The 27,067-nt window shown below is 40.9% G+C and overlaps 1 protein-coding gene across 1 annotated transcript in view; it reads right to left on the bottom strand.

Moving 5' to 3' along the window:
• LOC126354957 (lipase maturation factor 2-like) overlaps positions 1 to 27,067 on the bottom strand; it is an 83,612-nt gene that overhangs the window by 20,944 nt on the left and 35,601 nt on the right. The window contains exons 6-9 of the mRNA XM_050005039.1: positions 16,405 to 16,525; positions 16,103 to 16,234; positions 15,815 to 16,020; positions 1,121 to 1,361 (exon numbers count right to left, since the gene is read on the bottom strand). Of these exons, the coding sequence (XP_049860996.1) occupies positions 1,121 to 1,361; positions 15,815 to 16,020; positions 16,103 to 16,234; positions 16,405 to 16,525 (700 nt within the window). The remainder of the gene's footprint in view (positions 1 to 1,120; positions 1,362 to 15,814; positions 16,021 to 16,102; positions 16,235 to 16,404; positions 16,526 to 27,067) is intronic.

The following is a 27,067-nucleotide window of genomic DNA, read 5'->3' on the forward strand; positions in this document are numbered from 1 at the left end:
GCCACTCGGAGATCAGTGGCAATGAACAAGCTGACAGGTTGGCCAGGATGGGGGCAACGGCTCCATTTACTGGACCGGAACCTGTCCTGACAATCACCAAGGGTATGATCAACGGAACTGGCTCACGAAACAGCATGTAGAATATTGGACCAAGGTCCGTAAACAAAAACATGGAAAGGTAACGATCCCAAGCCATGTTTTAAAAGAATCTCTGTATTCCTGAGATTGAACAGGAAAGAGATCAAACTCATGACTGGACTGATGACTGGCCATAGGAACTTAAAAAACACACACACACAATAGGTATAACAGAAGAAGACCCTAAATCTAGGATCTGTGATCTGTGATGAGGGTGAAGAAACTGCATCACACCTAATATATGAATGCATGGAACTGGAGAGCAAAAGATATAGAATCTTCGGGACAGCTAGACCTAAAGAAATTGTGTCTAATAAAAAATCAAATAAAAAAACTGGTAAAGGGACTCCTTGCACTATTTCGGCTTCACTAGATACACAGGGAGTGATACCACACATTAAACATTGTTTTGATGTGGGCAGTGGTCAGTTAGACCTAAGCTGTTTTAGCTTCCCTGTCAAAATCAAATCAAATCATTTATTCCTCAAATAATTACTATTAATGGTCTCTTTAAAGAAGAAGAAGAAGAAAAGAAGAAGAAGAAGAAGAAAAAGCAGTGTCAATTGCATTTTTTGGTGTTGAAAAGTGGTAGACGATAAAAAAACCTTGAGAAGTTTCTACAAACAGCCTTTATGATACAAAATACCCGATTCTTACCAAACAGTAAATAATAATGCAAGTTAAAAGTATCTGCCATTATCAATGAGGCAATCACAGAGAGAAATTTATTATGTTTGATAAGAGTGAAGAAATATATCAGCCGTGACATTGCTTTTGTAGCCATCTCGATACATGACTAGACAACTTTAATTTCCACACTGCACAATTATGTGTCCATCATTTAACAGTTGTTACCCTTTGTGCACCCGTCATTCTTGGAACATATTTGTTAGCTGAAAGTACTATCCACTCACAAATAATTATAAAAGCTATTAAAGTAATATTGAGACACTGCAAAGAAGTCTAATAGAAAAATACATACCCACAAAGGGTGGTGTTGCATTCACATTTCCGGCTTTATAAAGGAAATTATATTCCTGCCAAGGACCATCAATATGATTGCTGCCCTCAATAATCACTTCAGGTCGACCTCCAACACCGGTCATTCGACGAAAGAGACCATATGCATTTGTCACATGCAGATGGTTAATGCGAGACTCCCATGTGCGGACTGCTGGCAGAACAGTGCTGTTGCCAGATGGATGCAGAGTTGAATACGGAACCTGAAAAATAAATTAATTAAATAAAAATACATAAGGAAGAAAAATTGGGATTTAGCATTTCATCGACAATGAGGCCATTATAAATGGAACACAAGCTCAGACAGATCACCGCTGGGGAAGGACATCGGCCTTTTTCCTTTCTCAAAGACACAATCCCAATATCAGCCTTTATTGATTAATAGAAACTGTGGGAAATGTAATTCTAGATGACTGGATAGGAATTTCAGCTGCACTTTGGCTGGAAGAGTCCAGTAATAATAATGAGCGTATGGCACTGGTGGCTGGGAGACCCCTCGCTGGGAGGTTTGGCCGCCGCTCCACAAGTTCTTTAATGCCACTACGGCGACTTGCGAGTGAATGAGGATGAAATGATGATGAAAGACACACAACACCCAGTCATCTCAAGGCAGAGAACATCCCTGACCTCGCCGGGAATCGAGCCTGGGACCCCGTGCACGGGAAGCGAGAACGCTACCGCAAGACCACGAGCTGTGGACAAAGAGTCCAGTGTCCCAACCACTGAGCCACCTCCCTTCGTATAAAATCCAATTTTTTTAAAAAATAATTTCCGTTAAGAGATGTCTTGTGAGGAGTGGGTGGATAAACCATCAGGTAGTTCAGTGACAAATTACCTCACATCAATTTACAGGTAATTAAACTGTAAAACTTGTAAATTTTAGCACATAACACAAAAGGTATTTCTATTACCTAGCTTCCACCAGAGATGTGAAGGCAGCAACTACCAGAACTGATACATACTTATCTGAAATGGCCTCAAAATAAAATACTACAAGCAACCAATGGTCATGAGTAGTTATCCACAGGAAGATTTCAAGTGTCCCTAGAAATTATCCACTGAGATGTATCTATTGCAGGGCCAATTGTAAAAACTCTGCATAACTGCCAGTTAACCTAGGTCTGAATAATGCAGGGAACATGCTTTACGAGTGCACAATAACATCTAATCTCAGTATTGTCTATCCAGCGATTTCAGGCTGGTTTATAGAGATTATCTGTATAGTAAGTTTGACAAATAATCAGACAATGATGATGAGATTATACAATTGTTTGAATGAAAACTTAAGAATGTGAGACATTGGCCGAATTATTTTGAAGAATACACTGACATAGAATTTCTAACTACATTTTATCCTGTGGAGTAAAAAGTACAGTCATTTCAATCTTGTAAATGATAAACTGGATAACATGAATTACAAGTAAATTTTCAACTGTGTTTCATAGCATAACTCTGTTGTTTACTGAAGGGTGTCTGGAAAGTAACAAGGTATTATCAAAAGGCTGTAAAGTTTTGCCATCAATGTAATCATTTTGGAAATAGTGGACACACAGAGATCATTAAATAATATTTAGATTTCTGCAGGTGTGTGTCAGCTGGTTTGGAGGTCGTATTGCCATACTTGTACAAACGCAGTCACAAACATCTGGTTGCCACGCCAGACTTGTGCTCCATTCCTGGCTTTGTTCTAGCCCCATCATTCCCTCTCCTTCCTCCTTCTTCCCCCATGGCAAGCACAATATGTGGTATGTCACATCTCGCATAAAGAATGAATTATTGAATGGTGAAACTCATCAAGTGCAACAGCTGATACAGGAAGACTGATTGCAGAGTGGAGTTTGGGGAATATATATCGAGTTGGCATGAACATTGGCCTCAATAACATCCTCTGTAGTGACAAGGCCATATTCTATGCTGAAGGTTTTATCAGTAGATACAATTGCCATTATTGGCCAGAACAGAAACTTAGTGTTCTGGTGGAGAAGATGCAGTATCGTACAAAAGTGCCACAAATGCTATTAAGCAATTTATCCTGTGCAGCACAATGAACGCAGAAAGCTACACACAGATACTTGAAAATTATGTTTGGTCAATAGTAACTGCTTGGGATAGCAACAAAGATGTTATTTTATGACGTAGATGGCCTCGCAATAGTGAAGCAACTTAAATCACTTAATAAAAGCAAGTCTTCTTGTCCAGACTGTATACCACTTAAATCCCTTTCAGAGTATGCTGATGCAGTTGCTCTGTACTTAATCGTATACAAACACTCAATCGACAAAAGATCCGTATCCACAGACTGGAAAGTTGCACAGGTCAAAGCAATGTTCAAGAAAGGCAATAGAAGTGATCCACTAAATTACAAGCCCACATCATTAACATTAATATGCAGCAGGATTTTGCAATATATATTGCGTTCGAACATTATAAATTAACTCTAAGAGAATGGTCTGTTAATACGTAGCCAACACAGATTTAGAAAACATTATTCTTGTGAAACACAAGTTGCTCTTTAATCATGAAGTGTTGAGTGCTATCGACAAAGGATTTAAAACTGATTCTGTATTTCCAGATTTCCAGGAGGCTTTTAATGCCATACCTCACAAGCAGCTGGTAACTGAATTGCGCGCTTACAGAATATCGTCTGAGTTATATGACTGGATTTGTGACTTCCAGTCACAGAGGTCACAGGTTGTGCTAACTGATAGAAAGTCACTGAGTAAAACATAAGTGATTTCTGGCATTCCCCAAGGTAGTGCTATAGGCCCTCTGCTGTTCGTTATATTTATTGATTTAGGAGACAATCTGAGCAGCCGTCTTAGTATCATCTACAAACAACCTGTCATTTATCATCTAGTAAAGTTACCGGAAGATCAAAACCAATTGCAAAGTGATTTAGATAAGATGCCTGTATGGTGCAAAAATTGGCAATTGACCCTATTGGGAATTGACCCTAAATAATGTAAAGTGTGGCACATTGCCTCACTTTGCAAATTTAGTGCATTCGTGGTTGGATGAGAAGTTTCCTGGACATTGGATAGTAAGACACAGACTTCACGGGTGGTCTCCAAGAAGTCCAGGCCTGACACTTTATGGATTCTTTCATGGGGCTGGGATAAATGTGGTATATACCTGACGAAACCTCATCAATATCCTGTGTGTCTTCCTCCGGAGGCATGTGGGTTCCATACACAGTCATTTGAGATAACTGGCTGATGTCACAGGTACCTGCTTTGGTTTTTAAAGTATACGTCCTCATTCTTGTAAAACAAAGTCTACATGATATTAATTTTAAAAAAAATTAGTGTTATAATCATAGTATTTATTCACGTTTTTCAATACCTAACTACTTACTAGGCACCCTGTGTATCTCACTTACATTGTGTTAACAGACACTCAATTTTTTTCCTCACCTGTATTTCAAAATTGTCATCATTCAATAAGAGAACAAAGAGAAAATATTTACTAGTTTTATTCAGTATATAAACTGGAAGCATATCCATTCACGATTATAGAGCCTAAAGTTTATCTTCGGACATATTTGTGTTCCCGCGTTACCATTGTCACTGTGTTTTCGCAATTTGTCTGTCTATTTGACAAAAACATTTCCAAATAGGCACAGCAATACTGAAAAGCCTCCACTTTTGAGACTTAATTGAATACAACATTCCAACCTTCTTTCCTAAACCCCATTCTCAGTGACAGGGGTAGCTTTTAATGGTTCCAGAGTGAATGCACTTTTACAGCAGAAGACATTATCCACTTTTTTCCCTTATAAGTTGCGCTTCCCCTTAATCAGGCAGGTAGGTTAGAAAATTTAAAAAGGGGAATGGATAGGTTAAAGTTAGATATAGTGGGAATTAGTGAAGTTCGGTGGCAGGAGGAACAAGACTTCTGGTCAGGTGACTACAGGGTTACAAACACAAAATCAAATAGGGATAATGCAGGAGTAGGATTAATAATGAATAGGAAAATAGGAATGCTGGTAAGCTACTACAAACAACATAGTGAACGCATTATTGTGGCCAAGATAGATACGAAGCCCACACTTACTACAGTAGTACAAGTTTATATGCCAACTAGCGCTGCAGATGACGAAGAAATTGAAGAAATGTATGATCAAATAAAAGAAATTATTCAGATAGTGAAGGGTGACGAAAATTTAATAGTCATGGGTGACTGGAATTCGGTAGTAGGAAAAGGGAGAGAAGGAAACATAGTAGGTGAATATGGAATGGGGCAAAGAAATGAAAGAGGAAACCGCCTGGTAGAATTTTGCACAGAGCACAACTTAATCGTAGGTAACAATTCGTTCAAGAATCATAAAAGAAGGCTGTATACATGGAAGAAGCCTGGAGATACTGACAGGTTTCAGATAGATTATATAATGGTACGACAGAGATTTAGGAACCAGGTTTTAAATTGTAAGACATTTCCAGGGGCAGATGTGGACTGACCAAAATCTGTTGGTTATGACCTGTAGATTAAAACTGAAGAAACTGCAAAAAGGTGAGAATTTAAGGAGATGGGGCTTAGATAAACTGAAAGAACCAGAGGTTGTACGGAGTTTCAAGGAGAGCATAAGGGAGCAATTGACAGGAATGAGGGAAAGAAATACAGTAGAAGAAGAATGGGTAGCTTTGAGGCATGAAGTAGTGAAGGCAGCAGAGGATCAAGTAGGTAAAAAGATGTGAGCTAGCAAAAATCCTTGGGTAACAGAAGAAATATTGAATTTAATTGATGAAAGGAGAAAATATAAAAATGCAGTAAATGAAGCAGGCAAAAAGGAATACAAACGTCCCAAAAATGACATCGACAGGAAGTGCAAAATGGCTAAGCAGGGATGGCTAGAGGACAAATGTAGGGATGTTGAGGCTTCTCTCACTAGGGGTAAGATAGATACTGCCTACAGGAAAATTAAAGAGACCTTTGGAGATAAGAGGACCACTTGTATGAATATTAAGAGCTCAGATGGAAACCCAGTTCTAACCAAAGAAGGGAAAGCAGAAAGGTGGAAGGAGTATATAGAGCGTCTATACAAGGGCGATGTACTTGAGGACAATATTATGGAAATGGAAGAGGATGTAGATGAAGATAAAATGGGAGATACGATACTGCGTGAAGAGTTTGATAGAGCACTGAAAGACCTGAGTCAAAACAAGGCCCCTGGAGTAGACAACATTCCATTGGAACTACTGACGGCCTTGGGAGAGCCAGTCCTGACAAAACTCTACCATCTGGCGAGCAAGATGTACGAGACGGGCTAAATTCCCTCAGACTTCAAGAAAAATATAATAATTCCAATCCCAAAGAAAGCAGGTGTTGACAGATGCGAAAATTACCGAACAATCAGTTTAATAAGCCACAGCTGCAAAATATAACACGAATTCTTTACAGACGAATGGAAAAACTAGTAGAAGCCGACCTCGGGGAAGATCAGTTTGGATTCTGTAGAAATGTTGGAACTCTTGAGGCAATACTGACCCTACGACTTATCTTAGAAGCTAGATTAAGGAAGGGCAAACCTATGTTTCTAGCATTTGTAGACTTAGAGAAAGCTTTTGACAGTGTTGACTGGAATACTCTCTTTCAAATTCTGAAGGTGGCAGGGTAAAATACAGGGAGCGAAGGCTATTTACAATTTGTACAGAAACCAAATGGCAGTTATAAGAGTCGAGGGACATGAAAGGGAAGCAGTGGTTGGGAAGGGAGTGAGACAGGGTTGTAGCCTCTCCCCGATGTTATTCAATCTGTATATTGAGCAAGCAGTGAAGGAAACAAAAGAAAAATTCGGAGTAGGTATTAAAGTCCATGGAGAAGAAATAAAAACTTTGAGGTTCGCCGATGACATCATAATACTGTCAGAGACAGCAAAGGACTTGGAAGAGCAGTTGAACGGAATGGATAGTGTCTTGAAAGGAGGATCCAAGATGACCATCAACAAAAGCAAAACGAGGATAATGGAATGTAGTCGAATAAAGTCGGGTGATGCTGAGGGAATTAGATTAGGAAGTGAGACACTTAAAGTAGTAAAGGAGTTTTGCTATTTGGGGAGCAAAATAACTGATGATGGTCGAAGTAGAGAGGATATAAAATGTAGACTGGCAATGGCAAGGAAATCGTTTCTGAAGAAGAGAAGTTTGTTAACATTGAGTATATATTTAAGCGTCAGGAAGTCATTTCTGAAAGTATTTGTATGGAGTGTAGCCATGTATGGAAGTGAAACGTGCACGAAAAATAGTTTGGACAAGAAGGGAATAGAAGCTTTCGAAATGTGATGCTACAGAAGAATGCTAAAGATTAGATGGGTAGATCACATAACTAATGAGGAAGTATTGAATCGGATTGGGGAGAAGAGAAGTTTGTGGCACAACTTGACCAGAAGAAGGGATCGGTTGGTAGGACATGTTCTGAGGCATCAAGGGATCACCAATTTAGTATTGGAGGGCAGCGTGGAGGGTAAAAATCGTAGAGGGAAACCAAGAGATGACTACACCAAGCAGATTCAGAAGGATGTAGGTTGCAGTAGGTACTGGGAGATGATGAAGCTTGCACAGGATAGAGTAGCATGGAGAGCTGCATCAAACCAGTTTCAGGACTGAAGACCACAACAACAACAACAACAACAACAACAACAACAACAACAAGTTGTGCTTTCTCTAAATATGACAGCAATATTAGAGAAACTTATTGGAAGTATTACAACAGTTCATTAATAGTGAAACAGAAATTCTCTCCCACTTAGCACCATGAAAGGCATACTTTTACTCCTGTTCTACAAAAGTGTGTCTCGTCCAATTTTGATCACAATCAGTGTGGTGGTGTACAGTTGTCTATTAGCTCTATCACTGATTTTGACTCATATCCTGATAAAATTCAGTTGTCACACAAGCTGCTTCACATAATTTTTATTTCTGAAATTACTGGCCACCACTGAATCAGCTGCTAATAACTGTCAGAATTTTTTCTTGTGTAGATTTTGTTCTACTGGCTGGCTGGAGATATTTAACTGGTATTGACAAGGGAGGGAGGGAGGGAGGGGGAGACAAGGGAAGACAGCCTGCAAGTCAATTTTTTATACTGTCTGAATTAACTGTGTTTCATGCCCCTGCATACATCAAGTTTCCAAACACACAGGTAAAAGCTGCTGCGACAAGAGGTTTTATTCAAAATACCTTCAGTCCCATCAGTATGTGGTACCAAACATGGCTCCTTATGAAAATGAAGACTCAAGGTGTGAATCTGTGATTTAATCTGCAGTACACACAATACTATGCTTTTCATGTCATGGACTGTACTCGTTTTGTGGTGCAGCACAATGAGTTTCACACATACTTTGATTCTGAACTGACATTTTTGCACGAACAGTCTAATTATATACAAGGCATAATATGTTTACAGCTTACTCCCTTAAGCACAAGGAAACATAAGTTTGTAATTCTAACAGAAATTATTATTTGTGAATTTCCTGTGTTGTTTCATAGCTTAAAACAAATTATTACAAAAATGTTTACAACTTTCACATTTCAGACATTTTTCAGTGGCTATTAAATCCATGAAGTTCTATAGCATAACTTATTAAAATATTTGTGAAGTAGTTTCTATTGTTCTTCATGTGGATTATATGGTAACAATGACATTTATTTACAGAATTGTGTGATATGCTAATGGCACAATATTACTTGGGATAAGCCAAGAGTTAAATGACTGGATTTGCTGCTAGAGAGGATTGCACAATCAAAGCTGTATGCATTCAACAAATACAGTCTCTAACATCTAGGCGAGATAAAATAACAGACGTTAACGCGGACGAGTGTCATAGGCATAATTCTGCCTCTGCAACTTACAAGGAATTATGGTTGTTCATTGCAAATAGTGGCAACAGGTATTTTTCTTCACGTATGTCCCAATATAATTATTAATAAACACCACAAATAAAAAATTGGACCTGACCATGTGTAAGAAATGCAAAAGTTATGCAGAATTGATGTACAGAGGTCAAGAATGTACGTATTTTACTTCCCTTAGGCCATCCATTGCTACTTCCATTCACTGATCATTCAGTGAGTAAGACTTCAGGATTGTGATTCACTAAGTTCTGCCCAATGATTTTAATGCTGTCAAGAGACTGCAGGACACTCAGATTTCTATCACATAGTGCATAGCATGAACGATACAGAATAACTTTTTTTCATGAAGTAATTACAACTTCAAAATCGCTATTGCATTAAGTACAACTTTAATAATCACACCAGCTTTTACATCGTGTCGCACAGCTTCTTTCACTACGTTAGGTTATCTTGAAATGACTCAAAACTGTATTATCTGTTGTACTATACTGTACTACAAACAAAGATTCCATGACTTACCAAACGGGAAAGCGCTGGTAGATAGACACAATAAAAAACACACAAACACACACACAGAATTTCAAGCTTTCGCAACCAATGGTTGCTTCGTCAGGAAAGAGGGAAGGAGAGGGAAAGATGAAAGGATATACTGTACATTATACAAGATTTATGCAAAACTAGCTGAGAAACCTGGAATTGCTGCGGTATTTGTTTATAGCCATGCATAAGACATCTACGCATGGAATTTACTTTTTACTTACAAACTTCTAAGTATACAACTTTGAAGTAGTATTATTACTGGGGACATGAACAAAGCACTTGTTTGCTTCATTAACACAGGAAAGAGTCATTAAAGAGTTGGCTATGTAAAAGGCAAGTGACACCGTCAATGCCCATGATATGCAGTGTCTAGCCTTGTGCTTTGTTTATGGTCATAGTGTAACATAAGCTCACCAATAACCGTACATTTTTGAATTGAAGGTGTAAATTGAGGGGAATAAAGGTATTAGGGGTTAAAACTTGCTTGTACTATGTCACTTCCTGTCAAAATGTCTGCTTCTCTGTTGTTACATTGGAGAGAAGTGACCTTAAGACTCCATGAGTAAAGGGTTTTGATCAACAAGACAACATATGACAATTTCGACCAGTGTGACAATGTGCATTTGGAAGGAGTTTCCAAACAGTAATTACAAGCCTGATGTTCTTGAGCCATAGCAAGTCTCATCTCACTACCTTCAACTGATTCTTGAAACCATGTAGTCCTCTGTCATTCATTCATTCTGGTGTAGTCAGGAAGACATTTCCAGGCATTTTTTGAGTAGGCAGCCAAACCAAACAATAAACTTTATAAATTCATTTTCCCTAGCAAATGATATAAATTAAACTTATTGAAAGCTGCAAAGCAATGTCATTAAGTTTTTTATACACAAAGCAAAATCAGTAAATCCCTATATACTAGTTACATAAATTTACTGTTAGCCTGTATTCATAAAAGCAAGTTTGCGGTACGTAATTCTGTCACTGATGTAAACTCCTGATAATACATCTGTCACTGAGCTAAAAAAACAGAGTGCCATCTATTGCTTTCTTGGTGCGCTACAAAAGTAACAGTGCCATTTATTGGTTCTACACCATGATGATTAAACATCTGAACTACTAAGCTGAGCAGGCAATTTTAGATAAAACTTTAAATTATGAGACCTTTTTGCCATGTTCCTATTTTGATGAAATTAAGCCAAATTATGGTAAAGTTACCTGTGAAAACTGCACAAAAAATCATCTAGTCGTTTTGGAGATTAGCATATTCAGAAAGGCAAGCAGATAGAGAAGACAGCTTTAGAGTTTTATTATTAGTAAAGATGTATGGACAATCATCAATTGGCAACTTTAATTGCCATTGCTAGGTATAATATTTCCTTTTTTTTGTGGATGACACTTCTATGCGTACTCTGTCGTCGTAACTGCCGTCTGCTTCACGTCTGCTGTGCAGCGAGCTACATTAAATTAAGTATTAACTGTATTTTTCTTACTTGTCACTTCTTCTTCCATGTGTTTTTGCTTTTAGGAAGCTTTAATTGTCGAGTGCTAGTAATAGTGTTCCATAGATTTCGTGTTTGTTTTGAATACAGTCAGAGAGAGTCCCTTTAATCAACCATAGTGCCAGTAGTGCTAGTGTTTGTTTTCAATACAGTACAGAGACAGGTAGTGCTATTTTCCTTGTTTTCTCCAAGAAGTGTCTAGCAACCACAGTTCAGTCAACTAACAGCCGCCTTTAGTGAATTAGCAGTGTAGTTGAAAGTTGAATAACTCTCTACAGTAAATTGATTTCTTAGGATGGATAGGATGTGTGACTGCTGTGTATGGACGCAGGAGGAGCTGGCCAGTGTTCGCGAACAGCTGAACATGTTGATGGCCGCAGTCGGCCATCTTCAGGCTGCTGCTTCTGAGTGTAGCGGCAGTGGGGAGTCTAGTGTGTCGCATGGTACACCCCAGGTGTTACATGCTTCACCCTCTGTCCCTACTGTCGAGACATCTTCGGGGGTACCGGGCGCAGTTGGGCCACCCTCTCCCCAAGGGCAGTGGCGGGTTCAGCAGCATTTGCGGCACATGAGGTGGAAGGTCAATGTGGAAGCTGGCCGTGTGGCATCGTCTGCTCTGCCTATGAGTGGACATGTGGCCGCTCGTTCAGCAAGGTCTGAGCAGTCACATGGGGGGAGGGGTTTATTAGTTACTGGGAGCTCCAATGTTAGGCAGGTGATGGAGCCCCGTAGGGAAATAGCGGAAAGGTCGGAGAAGAAGGCCAGTGTTCCCTCTGTCTGCTTGCCGGGGGGTCTCATCCAAGATGTGGAGGAGGCCCTGCCGGCGGCGACAGAGAGCACTGGGTTCAGCAGACTGCAAATTGTTGCTCGTGTTGGCACCAATGACTCCCGGCGACAGAGAGCACTGGGTTCAGCAGACTGCAAATTGTTGCTCATGTTGGCACCAATGACTCCTGCTACCTGGGTTCAGAGATCATCCTCAGTTCGTACGGGCGGTTGGTGGAATTGGTGAAGGTGGAAAGCCTCACTCCAGGGGTGGAATCTGAGCTAACTATTTGTAGTATCGCTCCCAGAACCGACTGTGGTCCTCTGGTTTGGAGCCGAGTAGAAGGCTTAAACCAGAGGCTCAGACGATTCTGCGGAGATCTGGGGTGCAAATTTCTCAACCTCTGCTATCGGGTGGAGAAAAGTAGGGTCCCCCTGAATAGGTCAGGCGTGCACTACACGCAGGAAGCGGCTACAAGGGTAGCGGAGTACGTGTGGAGTGCACATGTAGATTTTTTAGGTTAGAGAATTCCCTCCCTACGCCCGACAAGACGCCTCCTGGGACGTGTCAAAGTAGGAGTAGGCAAAATGCAACAGGGAATAACAATATTAATGTGCTAATAGTAAACTGCAGGAGCGTCTATAGAAAGGTCCCAGAACTGTTCTCATTAATAAACTGTCACAATGCCCATATAGTACTAGGGGCAGAAAGTTGGCTGAAACCAGACGTAAACAGCAATGAAATCCTATGCTCAGATTGGAATGTATACTGCAGACAGGCTGGACAGTGAAGGGGGAGGTGTGTTTATAGTGATAAGTGCAATAGTATCTAAGGAAATTGACGGAGATCCGATATGTCAAATAATTTGGGTGAAGGTCATGGTTAAAGCAGGCTCAGACATGGTAATTGGATGTATCTATAGGCCCCCTGGCTCAGCAGCTGTTGTGGCTGAGCACGTGAATGATAATTTGGAAAATATTTCGAGTAGATTTCCCCACTATGTTATAGTTCTGGGTGGAAATTTTAATTTGCCGGATGTAGACTCAAACGTTCATAACTGGTGGCAGGGACAAAGAATCCAGTGAAATTCTAAGTGCTTTATCTGAAAACTACCTTGAGCAGTTAAACAGAGAACTGACTCGTGGCGATAACATATTAGACCTTCTCGTGACAAACAGACCCGAACTATTTGTAACAGTTAACGCAGAACAGGGAATCAGCGATCATAAACGGGTTACTGCATCAATGATTTCAGCTGTAAATAGAAATATTAAAAAAAAGGTAGGAAGATTTTTCTGTTTAGTGAAAGAGTACCTGACGGCTCAACACAAAAGTTTTGTCTCAAGTACAGATAGCGTTGAGGATCAGAGGACAAAGTTCAAAACCATCTTACAATATGCGTTAGATGGGTATGTGCCAAGCAAGATCGTAAGATATGGAAAAGAGCCATCGTGGTACAACAACCGAGTTAGAAAACTGCTGCGGAAGCAAAGGGAACTTCACAGCAAACATAAACATAGCGAAAGCCTTGCAGACAAACAAAAATTACGCGAAGCGAAATTTAGTGTGAGGAGGGCTATGCGAGAAGCATTCAATGAATTCGAAAGTAAAGTTCTATGTACTGACTTGGCAGAAAATCCTAAGAAATTTTGGTCTTATGTCAAAGCGGTAGATGGATCAAAACAAAATGTCCAGACACACTGTGACAGAGGATGACGGATTAAAGGCCGAAATACTAAATGTCTTTTTCCAAAGCTGTTTCACAGAGGAAGACTGCACTGTGCTTCCTTCTCTAGATTGTCGCACAGATGACAAAATTGTAGATATCGAAATAGACGACAGAGGGATAGAGAAACAATTAAAATCGCTCAAAAGAGGAGAGGCCGCTGGACCTGATGGGATACCAGTTCGATTTTACACAGAGTACGCGAAGAAACTTGCCCTCCTCCTTGCAGCGGTGTACCGTAGATCTCTAGAAGAGCATAGCGTTCCAAAGGATTGGAAAAGGGCACAGGTCATCCCCGTTTTCAAGAAGGGACGTCGAACAGATGTACAGAACTATAGACCTATATCTCTAACATCGATCAGTTGTAGAATTTTGGAACACGTATTATGTTCAAGTATAATGACTTTTCTGGGGACTAGAAATCTACTCTGTAGGAATCAGCATGGGTTTCGAAAAGGACGGTCGTGTGAAACCCAGCTTGCGCTATTCGTCCACGAGACACGGGTTCACAGGTAGATACCATGTTTCTTGACTTCCACAAGGTGTTCGATACAGTTCCCCACAGTCGTTTTATGAACAAAGTAAGAGCATATGGACTATCAGACCAATTGTGTGACTGGATTGAAGAGTTCCTAGATAACAGAGCGCAGCAAGTCATTTTCAATGGAGAGAAGTCTTCCGAAGTAAGAGTGATTTCAGGTGTGCTGCAGGGAAGTGTCATAGGACCGTTGCTATTCACAATATACACAAATGACCTTGTGGATGACTTCAGAAGTTCACTGAGGCTTTTTGCGGATGATGCTGTGGTATATCGAGAGGTTCTAACATTGGAAAATTGTACTGAAATGCAGGAGGATCTGCAGCGAATTGACGCATGGTGCAGGGAATGGCAGTTCAATTTCAATGTAGACAAGTGTAATGTGCTGTGAATAGATAGAAAGATAGATCCCTTATCATTTAGCTACAATATAGCAGCTCAGCAACTGGAAGCAGGTAATTCCATATATTATCTGAGAGTATGCATTAGGAGTGATTTAAAATGGAATGATCTTATAAAGTTGATCGTTGGTAAAGCAGATGCCAGACAGATTCATTGGAAGAATCCTAAGGAAATGCAATCCGAAAACAGAAGAAGTAGGTTACAGTACGCTTGCTCACCCACTTCTTGAATACAGCTCAGCAGTGTGGGATCCGTACCAGATAGGGTTTATAGAAGAGATAGAGAAGATCCAACGGAGAGCAGCGTGCTTCATTACAGGATCATTTAGTAATCGCGAAAGCGTTACGGAGATGATAGATAACCTCCAGTGGAAGACTCTGCAGGAGAGACGCTCAGTAGCTCGGTATGGGCTTTTGTTAAAGTTTCGAGAACATACCTTCACCGAAGAGTCAAGCAGTGTATTGTATTGCTCCCTCCTACGTATATCTCGTGAAGAGACCATGAAGATAAAAATCAGAGATTAGAGCCCACACAGAAGCATACCGACAATCCTCCTTTCCACGAACAATACAAGACTGGAATAGTAGGGAGAACCAATAGAGGTACTCAAGGTACTCTCCGCCACACACCGTCAGGTGGCTTGCGGAGTATGGATGTAGATGTAGATACATCAACTCCACTGCACGCAAAACATATGGGCATTGGCAAACTGACATGCTTTGTCCCCACAATTTTTTATTCTAAACTTCAGAAACACATGACGTATGTTTTACTGGCCAAGCAGCATGTATTATTCTTTACTTGACTGTGTTATGTGTACATGTTACTTTCAAGCTCAATAATAATTTTTTATTAATATTTTAATTAGATGTGGCAACAGCAACACATTGAGTTTTTATGAAGTTACTGAAACCTCTGTGACGTCCATTGATCTCTCAGCATTCACAAAAGCATAATTCTGGCATTTTGAACACTTTTCATTCACTTTTACAATTCAAATTTCTTCAGATGTCAGAATATCTGTATATCACAAACCTGAATTAATGAGAATGCTATTCCAAGTATTAGTAGCAGATGAATAAAATGACACCAACTAAGTTATACCACAGTTCATTAGACCTGCCTTTATCTTGAAATCGCACAACTGGTCAAGTAACAGTAAGAAGACATAAGTACTTATACTATCTATCATGTCTTTCTCAACTTTCAGGAAGAAAATGCCAGTCAAATGTTAATAAATTTATGTTTGTACATGTTACAAACAACACTAGAAGAATGATCTTCTGATTAATACCTTAACAAACACAGTTTAAAAATAGCAATTTGTGTACTTACAGTGCTGATGGCAAATATGAAAAGTGCAGCAGCAGCATATAGGAGAGTTGTAAGTACAGTTACAGCACGTCGAGCAAATGTTTGTGATTCAACTAGTGCTGTAGACACGGCTTCAACAATGACTAGTCCAAGTGATGCCAGTCCCACATATATAGTTAAGGGAACTGCTTTGGATAATGCTTGATCAAACTGCTGTCTGGTGAATGCTGTAAATTGTGGGGAAAAGAAAGTTTAGCACTGAATCTGAATTACACAAGTGACAAAAAGAACAGGAAATGAAGTACTCACCAATATCAGATTCAATAGTATTCTTTGGTGTGATTCTTAAGGAGTACCAAACAACAGTGCCATACAACAATGTTGCATACACTACGAGTGTTACTGCTTTACTGAATAACCCAGGCCAGAAATTGGAGGCACCTGTAGCATTTGTTTTATTAAACAGGAATTTAAGAAAATTTTGTTGAAGATCACATGTAAGAAAGATCATTATGTACAATAACTGATTAAGTAGTCACTCTTAATTGAACAACTAAAAAAAGCTAACAGAATTTACAGTATCTTGCTAATATTTAGCATATTTACTATACCTTTCTGTGGTTTTTTCTTGAGGAAGAAGTCATCATCTAAGAGTGATAAGCATAGTACAATGGTCAACAAATTGAAGAAGTTGTAATTTCCGGTAAGTATTATGCAGACTTGCAGGAAGAGCTGAAAAATAGATGCAGAATTAATTACATGATCATGGAGAAAGTAATTATGATCTGTTTACTTGCTTAAGCAAATGTAATGGCATCCTGTAAAGTTTGACGTTTCTAACAACTGCACTTTCAGAGTAGACAACTATACAAGTGGTCTGTTGCGATTTGAATGCTAGTATACCCAATGTTAACATCAGTCACAAGGGGTGTTATTTCAAGGTACATATAAAACTTGGTATTTTGTATTGCTGTAAAAGATACAATATGACCAAAATATACAGCTATAATTTAGTTTTGTAAGCAATAGTGAAACTGCATAGCACTAGATGTAACTACATATGATGTTTTGGGCAGAACAGTAAATATATTAGGAAGAGGTAGTACAGACTGTTTTGAATAAAATATTTGATATAATTTTTCAAAAATGTTTGTTGGCTACAGAGACACAGCAGTTGGAATGTAAACCAAGCAAATACTCTCAGAAGTTCTTAAAGAAAGACAAATGAGTAAGTGTAAAGTATATTTTGCTACACTCCACATCTGACTTCAATGTAGTTTCAAATTCTCTTGATAGGCCTCTTGCAGCTTTTCTGAGGGCGCTTTGGCTTTCTTTTACGAGTGTAGTGCTACTCATAATCTGAACAATCAATTTGTCGTAGGTTTGCTTTTTTTCTTTTTTGACTTGGCCTTTCAACTATCCTCACCATCGAAAATCCAAATGGGAAGGTCTTAGATCCTTGGTGACAAAGAAACAGGACCATTTCTGTTGATTTATAATATCCCCTTTTCTTATATGAAATGACCATACAGCATGTGTGTGAGGATTTGTTAACTGTGGTAGTTATGTGAATTGGCTGACAGTAGTTGACCTACTATTGTGTATCTACTGTAAATTTACTAGATGCTTGTGCATGTGGGTTACTCCATGAATGTTGAATTGGATTGTGTACATGTATGGAACATGTTCAACACTGAATTGTGGGGAGCAAGAGCGATAAAATTTAAAGTCGTCGTCATGAGATCGCTGGTGAGACTCAATTCAATTACATCATCTACTCATTTTATTATACACAAAGTCAATTTTCAGATGGTACGGAATCTATACGAAGTTTGATACTGTGGACGAGCCTGCAGCATGGTCAATGCTATTTCACACCTCCACTACAAAAGTTGCCCAGCTTCACTAATTGGGCCCGAATGGAACATTGAGGATTCCCCCCAACCAAAGATTAACTCTGTTTATAAGTTCTGCTAATGCACCTGGAGATTCCGTGAAGCTTTGTAGACAGGATTACAAACAAAGTCTAATATTCCTAACAGGCAATATAAAGAGAATTCAGATTTATCTTCCAGGGAATGTTAGGTTGCCCAATAACTAAAATGAGCACGCTAGAAGCACATAACCATCCCTGTGGCTAAAGGAACCTCTTCCCATAATGGTGGAAACAGATTTCAAGAAAGTCTAGATAGTGGGACACTATGAACAATTAACTGATTGCCTATCTTGACACACCACAAATTCCACACTTCACAAAATGAGAAAATGAAGTACCCTATGGCTATAATATCAATGAGTCACTATGGCAACCGACCAACTCATACAAAATCAGACACTAACACTCTGTAAGAATATGAAATAGAATGATCACACAGGTTGTCATGAATAGAGTAGGTTGTAAACTTCGGTTTATTGACAGAACACTAGGGAAGTGCAATCAGTCTACAAAGGAGACTGCTTACAAATTACTTGTGTGACCTGTTCTAGAATACTCCTCGTCTGTGGGACCTGTATCAAATAGGACTCGTGGGGGATTTTTTATACAGAGAAGGACAGCATACATATGTCTGTTTAACCTGTGGGAGAGTGTCACAAAGATGCTGAAGGAACTGAACTGGCAGTTTCTTGAAGATAAGCATAACTACCCCGAGAAAGTGTACTTACAGAGTTTCAAGAACAAGCTTTAAATGATGACTCCAGAAATGTACTACAACCACTGACATGTTGCTCACATAGAGATCGTGAGAATAAGATTAGAATAATTACAGTAAGCACAGACACATTAAAAAAATCATTCTTTCAGTGCTTCATATGAGAAAGAAACAGGAAGAAACCCTAATAACTGGTACAACGGCACATACCCCATGCCATACACTTCGTGGTGGTTTGCAAAGTCTAGATGTAGATTTAGATTTACAGAGACGTGTTCTTGAAAATATTTCTCCATTAAGGCATGTGTGTGTACGTTGTGGTAAGGTGAGCAGGAGAACAAGTAGTACGGTAGACTATATGGACCTACATGACACGTGAAAAAGAGGATCTTCATTGTTGTTTAATAACCTAGTAATTTTATGCAATTTCCTTGAAGTTTTAGTGTGTATTTTTCACAGTTATTGAGACTTTCGAAATGATAGTAGTAAAGAAAATGAAGTTATGAAATCCTTTAACAGACTATATAGTATGGTACCCACAAGTGGTGACCCCGACTATGACAGAAGAGAAATCAATTATGAGTGATATCAGTTCGCCTGAAGGGGCAGACTCTATTATCTCAGAGCACATATCACGAGCAGAGGAAGAATGCCAGAATGTTCCACAACCAAGGTTTATGTCTGAGCAAGTTACAGACACTTCGCCAATGGGCTGCACTGTGCCTTCCACATTGCACAGTAAATTTGTTGTGCCACTGTATATGCTGCCGATGCCAGACCTTTGGTCCCAACTTCCTGATCTCTCGTTTGATGCCTACAGAACCACGGACCATACCATTCAATTCATCACTGTGGGAGCATTGGAATCGCAAAAATTACTGTCACTAGCAGACCTCGTGCACAATACACTCTCGGAAAGGAAATATACACGAATCAAAATCAATGAGCTCTAATGAGTGTGCAAACCAACAGTCATTCACATTCAGCAAGTGATGTAAAGAGAAACAATGTGAGACAAAATTCCTTTGGTCTTTTGGTAACACCTACGATCACTGGTTTTTGCACCTGATGTTTCTGACACTATGCTTAGGCAAGTTTGGATGAGCCAGTTACCTTTCATGATTGAGAGTGCAGCAATTTCTGTCACCAACTCTTCTCTCGACTTGCAACTACTCAGTAGCAGATCAACTTTACCACATGCTGGTACTCTTGGACATGAGAGAGGTTTCACAAATTGGATATCACAACATGGGGAGTACAGACGCAAACAACAAGGGTAAAGATCAACAAACCCCACTATCAGAACAGGTGAGTGTCCTGCAATGCAACTTCAAAGCTCTCAAGTAGCAAATCCACGCAGTTCCAAACACGTCCATTAGCACACAACCAGAAACATGACGCAGAGCACGAGTTGACGGTAGCTAAAAGGGGAAAATGTGCAGGTACCACGCACACTTCCGGTAACTGGCAAGCAAAAGTGATCAGCCATGTGCTTACCCAGCTTTAACTTGGGTTTTGCACATCTGGATGATGTGTTAATTTTTTCTACTTTCGCTTCTAAGCACAAAAACCATTCACGGTCTATTTTTGGAAGACTTGCTGGATGTGGTTTGCAGATAAACAGAGACAATTGTGTCCTTCGCAAAGAAGTAGAGAATTTTCTGGGACATTGAATAACCCCAGAAGGAATTAATCCCTTGCAATCTAAAGTAGTCTCATTGCAGGCAGCACCGCTTCCAGAAACATATAAACAGTTATGTTGGTTCATGGGAATCTTCATTTTTCACAAACATCATCTAACACAGGCAGCCAAGGGACAGGCACCACACTCAGCAGTGCTTTCAGGAAGCCATTCGAGGGGACAGCGAGCTGTTGTATAAACTCTGGAGATGTTAGTGGCATTTCACAAAGTTAAATCATTTGTGGGAGAAGCAGTACTTCTGGATCATCCCATACCTTCAGTAGCACTAGCAGTGGTTGTCGACACTAGTTGACTGCAATAATAGCGATGCTTCAACAAAGGATAAATGGATTACGGCAGCTGCTCGATTTTTCTTCTTGGAAGCTGTCTGAGGCACAGAAAAACTGGAGTGTCTACTTTTGGGAACTTCTGCAGTCTATGAAGTAATCAAGGATTTATAAATGCAAGTTGAGGCCTGTCAATTCACTGTTTTCGTGAGAATACCACTTATGGGTTAAAACGTGCTTACCTTGTCAAGGGGCCAAAGTAGGATGTCCTGTTCATAAACTGTTTGGTTCTTTTGAGGAGCCGACAGTTTTTCACATGTGTACATAGACCTCTTGGGGCCACTATCACCAGTGCAAGGATTAAAATTATATTCTCACAGCTATCAACAGGTCTACCCAATGGATCGAGGCTTCTCCTATCACGGACATCGTGGCAGAAACCAGAAACACTGGATATCACAGTTCAGGTGCCCAAAGTATGCGAGAAAAGACCAGAGCTGTTAGTGTGAATCAGCCCTGTTCAATAAGCTAAGCACGCTATGCCAGTTTGTTCAGTATCATTTCACCAGCTATCATCCAACCAGCAACGGCACGGAGGAACACCAGCACAGAACACTTAAGTCAGCGTTTATGTGCCACAAGTCTTCCTGGCTGACTGCTTTACTGCTCGAGTTACTGGGGCTGTGCACAGCATTCAAATCTGACCTTTGTACATCAAGTGCGGAAACAGTGTATGGTGAAACCTTACGGCTACCTTCTGATTTTTTCTCCACACGACAGGGATACCATACAGAGGACCCTGGCTCCTTGGTGCTTCAGTGAGGAGCTGCGTCTCTAGCTTTCAGCCTTCAACAGTGCCAGGTCATGCGCAATAGCCAATCTTTGTGCAGAAAGACCTGGCTCAGTGCACCCACGTCATGCTCTGCTCGGGTGACGTTGGAGCACCCTAACAACCGCTCTACAAAGGACCCTATCTGGTTTTAGAAAGAGATGCACATGCAATGACACTCTTGATAAAAGCCAAACCGAACAAAGAGTCCATCAAAAGGGTTAAACTGGCATACCTATCACTGTCAAAAGAGGCGGCACACTGACATCTACCCTGTCAGCCGACAACTGCAGTCAGACCAGACTAAATCAACTTTTACACTAGAGGCTTCAATTACTACTTCACAAACAGCATTGATGATGTCAACTGCCACATATATACACATGCCTTCAAGAACTCTTATGTCTGGCAAAGACCAGCATGAAACGGTACCAGGACCGTTTCACACAAAGGCAGGCAGAACTATTTGACTTCAGTAGCTCTATAAAACAAGAGCTCTGTGTGACGAAATATACAGCACAAGTAGTATGGTAAAATATCTCTGGAGCTAGATGATGGGTAAAGAGAATGTTTATTGTTCTGTAACCTAGTAATTTTATGTAATATCCTTCAAGTTTTAATGTTTGTTTCTCAGAGTTATTGAGATTTTATTTTAATCGATTGTGGAGTATAGCACCCACAATGTCACACCATGTATGTGAGTTAAAGAGTGTGACTGATGCAATCATGAATGACAAGGCCCCATCAATAAACAGTATCAATGGGATTACTCGGCTATTTTCTATCAGCCGATGACAAAACTCCAATCATCTACCTTTTTCTTCTTCTTGAAGGAGTTGAGCTCATTGCAAACAATAAGGAAAGAGGACATATGTACATAATGTCTGAATTTTTATGTTTGTGGAACACCAGTACGTGTAAAAATTCTGCATGTGCCTTTCCAAGGAGTACATTCCAGCAACTGAATAATGTTTTTGCTTCATCCTCACACTGCTCATTTGCACACTCAGACTGTGATCTGACCACAGTGCTGCACTGGATTCTTGAAGTTTAGTGAAAACATGAGCAAGTGCTCTTGAATCTGGTACTATGTGGTTACAAAACCATCTATCCCATTACCTAAAGATGCAGCAGTGTTTAATTACAAAACCCGGACACATGTCATATCAGCATACTCAGCATTTTTAAATATGTGCAGCATGCTTAAATGATGCAGTATAATTGGGTAACAAATCAAAATCACAATCACAACTGAAAAATTCAATTACACCACTCTAGCATAATTTCATAACTTTAATTGCATACAAAAATTACTATCAATAAATAAACCCACAGCAACTGACATATCAACAAGACACATGAAATTTCTCTGTAGTCATTTGTATCTCTGTAAGCAATAAAAGTTGGACATGATATATGGAATATTTTATTCGAGGTAGTCTGCACTAGCCCCCCCTAAAATATTTAATATTCTGCCTGCAACACACTGTATACACAAAGAACATAAGTAGTTTCAGTGTACGTGTATAGATGCTGACTAACTGAATCTGTCACTGCAAATAATTTTAATCTCCATTACAAGAGTGTCACTCCCCATTTTTCTATTAGGTGTAACTTGTGATTACTTTAGTAAGTCTCAACTTAACTCTAATTACTTTCACTGAGTATTATCTAATTAACCGCACCAGTTATTAGCTCTACTGAAAAACTAATGTTCTCATAAAGATGGGATGTATGATTTCACAGATTTCAACAGCTTAACTAAATCCACTTCCAAGACCATACACTGATAAGCTAGAACATTGTGACCATAGACATACTATTGATATAAACCCGTTCAGGTGAGAGCAGCGTTATCTCGTGAGACATGAATGCTCTCCAGACACACACAGTGCATGTACATTCAGTGAGCATGCTGTCTGTGTGTCAGTTTGTTTAAAAGAGGGGGAAAGGGAGCAAACTATGAGGTCATCGGTCCCTTGTTCCAAAGGAAACAGTGCCACAAGTGTGAGAATGAGACAACACTAAACAAATGAAAAGAAAAACCACAACAATGACTAAAGGGCAACAAGCACTTGAATGGACAAAAGGGGACAAGAAAGCCACAAAAAAAAAAAAAAAAAAAAAAAAAAAAAAAAAAAAAAAAAAAAAAAAAACTGATTACCATGGCTTGCTGACCATGAGGATACAAAGGAAAAGCCTGCCACTCTGCAATACATTAAAGCCTCCATCCTGAAAGCACTAGGGTCAAGGACACACAGGGACAAAGAACATGTGTTAAAACTTAGAGCAAATGATAAAACTCACCCTTACGAATAAAACGTAAAACTAAAGCTGCTATTGAGACATTGTCGCCCAACACCAAAGATAGGTTGCTGGGAAAGTTAAAGGTCGCAGAGCAGCTAAAAGTGGGCAGTCCAGCAAGAGATGGACGACCATCATTCGTGAGCCACAGTGACACCGAGGTGGGTCCTCGTGACGGAGGAGAAGGCAGCCATGCGTCAGCCACGTATGGTCAATGCGGAGCCGACAGAGAACCACAGAGTCCCTTTGAGAGGCGCCTGGATGGTCGCTACCAAAGTATGACGAGGGTTGCACTGGTCCACAGCTTGTACACTGCTTAAGAAGTCAGTGTACACAGGAGAAATGAGTCAACTGGGCATAAGTGGATGTGCTCAAGAGCACGAGATATGGCTGCCAGCTCAGCACTGAAAACACTGCAGCCATCTGGACACAGGCAAAGCCAACATGACCATCAGCCATCGGACCATCAGTGTAAACCACTTCATGGCCCTGGTACATTTCAAGAATGAAGAGGAAGCGACAGCGGAGAGTCACAGGGTTAACGGAGTCCTTAGGGCCATGTGAAAGTTCCACGCAAAGTTGCAGCCTAGGTGTACACCACGGAGGTGTCCATGAATGAACCTCAAGTATAGGTGGTAAAGCAAGGACTTCAGTACCTGACAAGAGGAGCCGAAGAAGACTTGCTTTTCCAGCTCAGAAATGGGGACTGGTGTCCCCAATGGTTGGGGGTGGGGGGGAGTGCACCCAAGATAGGTGGTGCAGGAGCAACAGGAGAGGAAGTGCGACCTACCATCAAGGGGGCAGGTTTATCCTTCTCACCCTGAGAGACGACTGGAATTCACGGAACTGATGGGGCAACAACTCTTCTCATAGCGGCGGCATATGATGTGGTCATAGCCACAGGCTGTAGGCGAGCATATTTTCTCTTAGACTCACTGTAGGTCAGTTGGTTCAGGGTCTTTTATTCCATGATTTTCCTCTCTTTCTGTAAAATCCTGCAGTCTGGCAAGCAAGGTGAATGATGCTCTCCACAGCTGACACAGATGGTAGGCAGGGCACATGGAGTATTGAGGTGTGATGAACATCCACAATCTCGACAGGTGGGGCTGGAAGTACAGTGGGAAGACATGTTGCCGAACTTCCAGCACTTAAAGCACCGCATCATGGGAGGGATATATGACTTGACATCACAGTGGTAGACCTTCTTGGGTAAGGTATCGCCCTCAAAGGCCGAGATGAAGGCACCGATGGCAACCTGATTATCCCTCAGACCCCAATGGATGCCCTGCACGAAATGAACACCTCGCTGCTCTAAATTGGCGTGCAGCTTGTCATCAGACTGCAAAAGAAGGTCCCTGTGGAAGGTAATACCGTGGACCATATTTAAGCTCTTCTGTTGCGTGATGGTTACACAAACATCCCCCAACTTGTTATAAGCGATTAAAGTCCATGACTGGGCACAGGATGCTGTTCTTATCAAGACTGACCAATGTCACATTTCGGGCACGCCCTCCACCTCCCCAAACTTATTCTCTAGATGCAATAAAAAAAACTGTGGCTTCATCAAAACACAGGAGTCCCCAGCAGTTCTCGTACATATGAGGTACCAGGGTGAATAAGGTTGCTGCCATCCTTAGCCTGGTGTTCCTCCCATTGTGTGGCCAGGAATGGGAATGATTTAGGGTCACACTTTCTTGCATTGTACTGAGACCTGGAATGCTTAAGAGACTGCTGGTGTTTGATCACCAGTAAGTGATGACGTGGTACACTTCATCGTGTGTCATCCGGCCTGATGCCACCCACTCTGACCAGGGGCACCACCCAGCTGCAGGAAAGACCACATGTCCGGATGGCCATTGCTGGAACTCCCAATGCCCCAGGATGATGGGCATCTACTCCTTGGCATATGTGGGGAGTTAATGGCGCAGGCATCAGCAGAGCGATCCCTGTGTTGTCAGGGGGCTACAACCAACAGGGTACATTGTGGTCCCACCACAATGGACTGGCTACCATGCTGGATATGAGGTGCAAAGAAGTCAATGGTCGCTGTCTGTGCAAAAAGTGACACTGCATAGTGCATGGTGGAAAATGCACCCATATGTCCTTGCCCAAGATATGGAGAATGAGCTGAAATGCAGTGCGATGACGAGAAAGTGGGCTAAAGATCTCAATGCACAATGGAGACGATGCACCACGTAAGGCGCCCTTCCCCAACTGGCTCGCTCTTCGGGAAAATTTTGAGAAATGTAGGTCAAACCCTCATCACAAAGGTCGAAAGGTGAGACAGTACTTTTAGTCGCCTCTTACAACAGGCAGGAATACCTCGGGCCTATTCTAACCCCCAGGTCCACAGGAGGGTATCCTTGTGTAGAACAGGGAAGGCATGCAATGTATCTTGAGTTTGACGAGGGCAGATTGTGACGCCCAGAGCCTCGGCATAAGCATTTTGAAAACTGCACAACTTGTTGGATGTTCAAGGAGTACTCTGGTGAATGTTTTCGACACATGGCAAAACCAAGGTGAAACCACACCTAGACATCGTGGGGTTGGGCAGCTACCCCCAAATTACAGATGTTAGACATTGTAGGCTGGGCAGACTGGTAAAACAGGACAGGTTCTGAATTGTGGCAGAACTAACATTAGACTTGAATGCTAGGCAGCATAAAAGTGTGATCTCACAGTGCACCAAACACTCCTAACAGTGGGCCTCTGCAACTAACGAGCCATGTATGTTAATTATGACTGAAATGGCCACATTACCATTGGCACTGGACATTGGCGCAGTAGCAGAGCACTGCATGATATGATGAATCCCAATACCTTCATCATGCTGATAGGAGGGCGCGAATCCTTCATCTTCCAGGGGAACAGGTCCTTGACATCTGTAGATGGGAACATAGACTAGCTGACGGTAGCTTCATTACGCTCTGGGAAATATTCACGTGAGCACCCACTGGTCCAATGGAGCTCATATAAGGCACAATGACAGCCAAGGAGTCTCATACACTGGTTTAAGACCATGCACACACCTTCATGGCGACCATGTTTTCTGAGAGCAGCAGAATTTTTCAACAAGATAATGCGTCACGTGACAACGGTAGGAATATGATGGAGTGCTTTGAGGAACACAGTGGTGAGTTCCAATTGACGTGCTGGTCCCCCAGCTCACCAGATCTGAAACTGATCGAACACATCTGGGATGTAATTGAATCTGGCTTCAGAGTTCATTGCTCCCTCTCCCCAGAATTTATGGAATTAAGTGACTTGTGTGCAGATGTGGTGCCAACTCCCTATAGCAACTTACCAAACTGTTACTACTGTCACGCCATCACAGGTCACCACTGTTATTTGTGCCAAAGGTGGCCATAGCAGCTAACAGGTGGATAGTCACAATATTCTGGTTGATCAGTGTAAATGCAACTGTTGAGAATTTTCCTTAATAAGAACAGCAAGTTTTATTTTGTCACCATGAGAGAACTCACATGATAAAAGGACATTATGTTTATAATCACTTTTATCTGA

This window comes from Schistocerca gregaria, chromosome 3 (assembly GCF_023897955.1).
Source record: "Schistocerca gregaria isolate iqSchGreg1 chromosome 3, iqSchGreg1.2, whole genome shotgun sequence".
Lineage (NCBI taxonomy): Eukaryota > Metazoa > Arthropoda > Insecta > Orthoptera > Acrididae > Schistocerca > Schistocerca gregaria.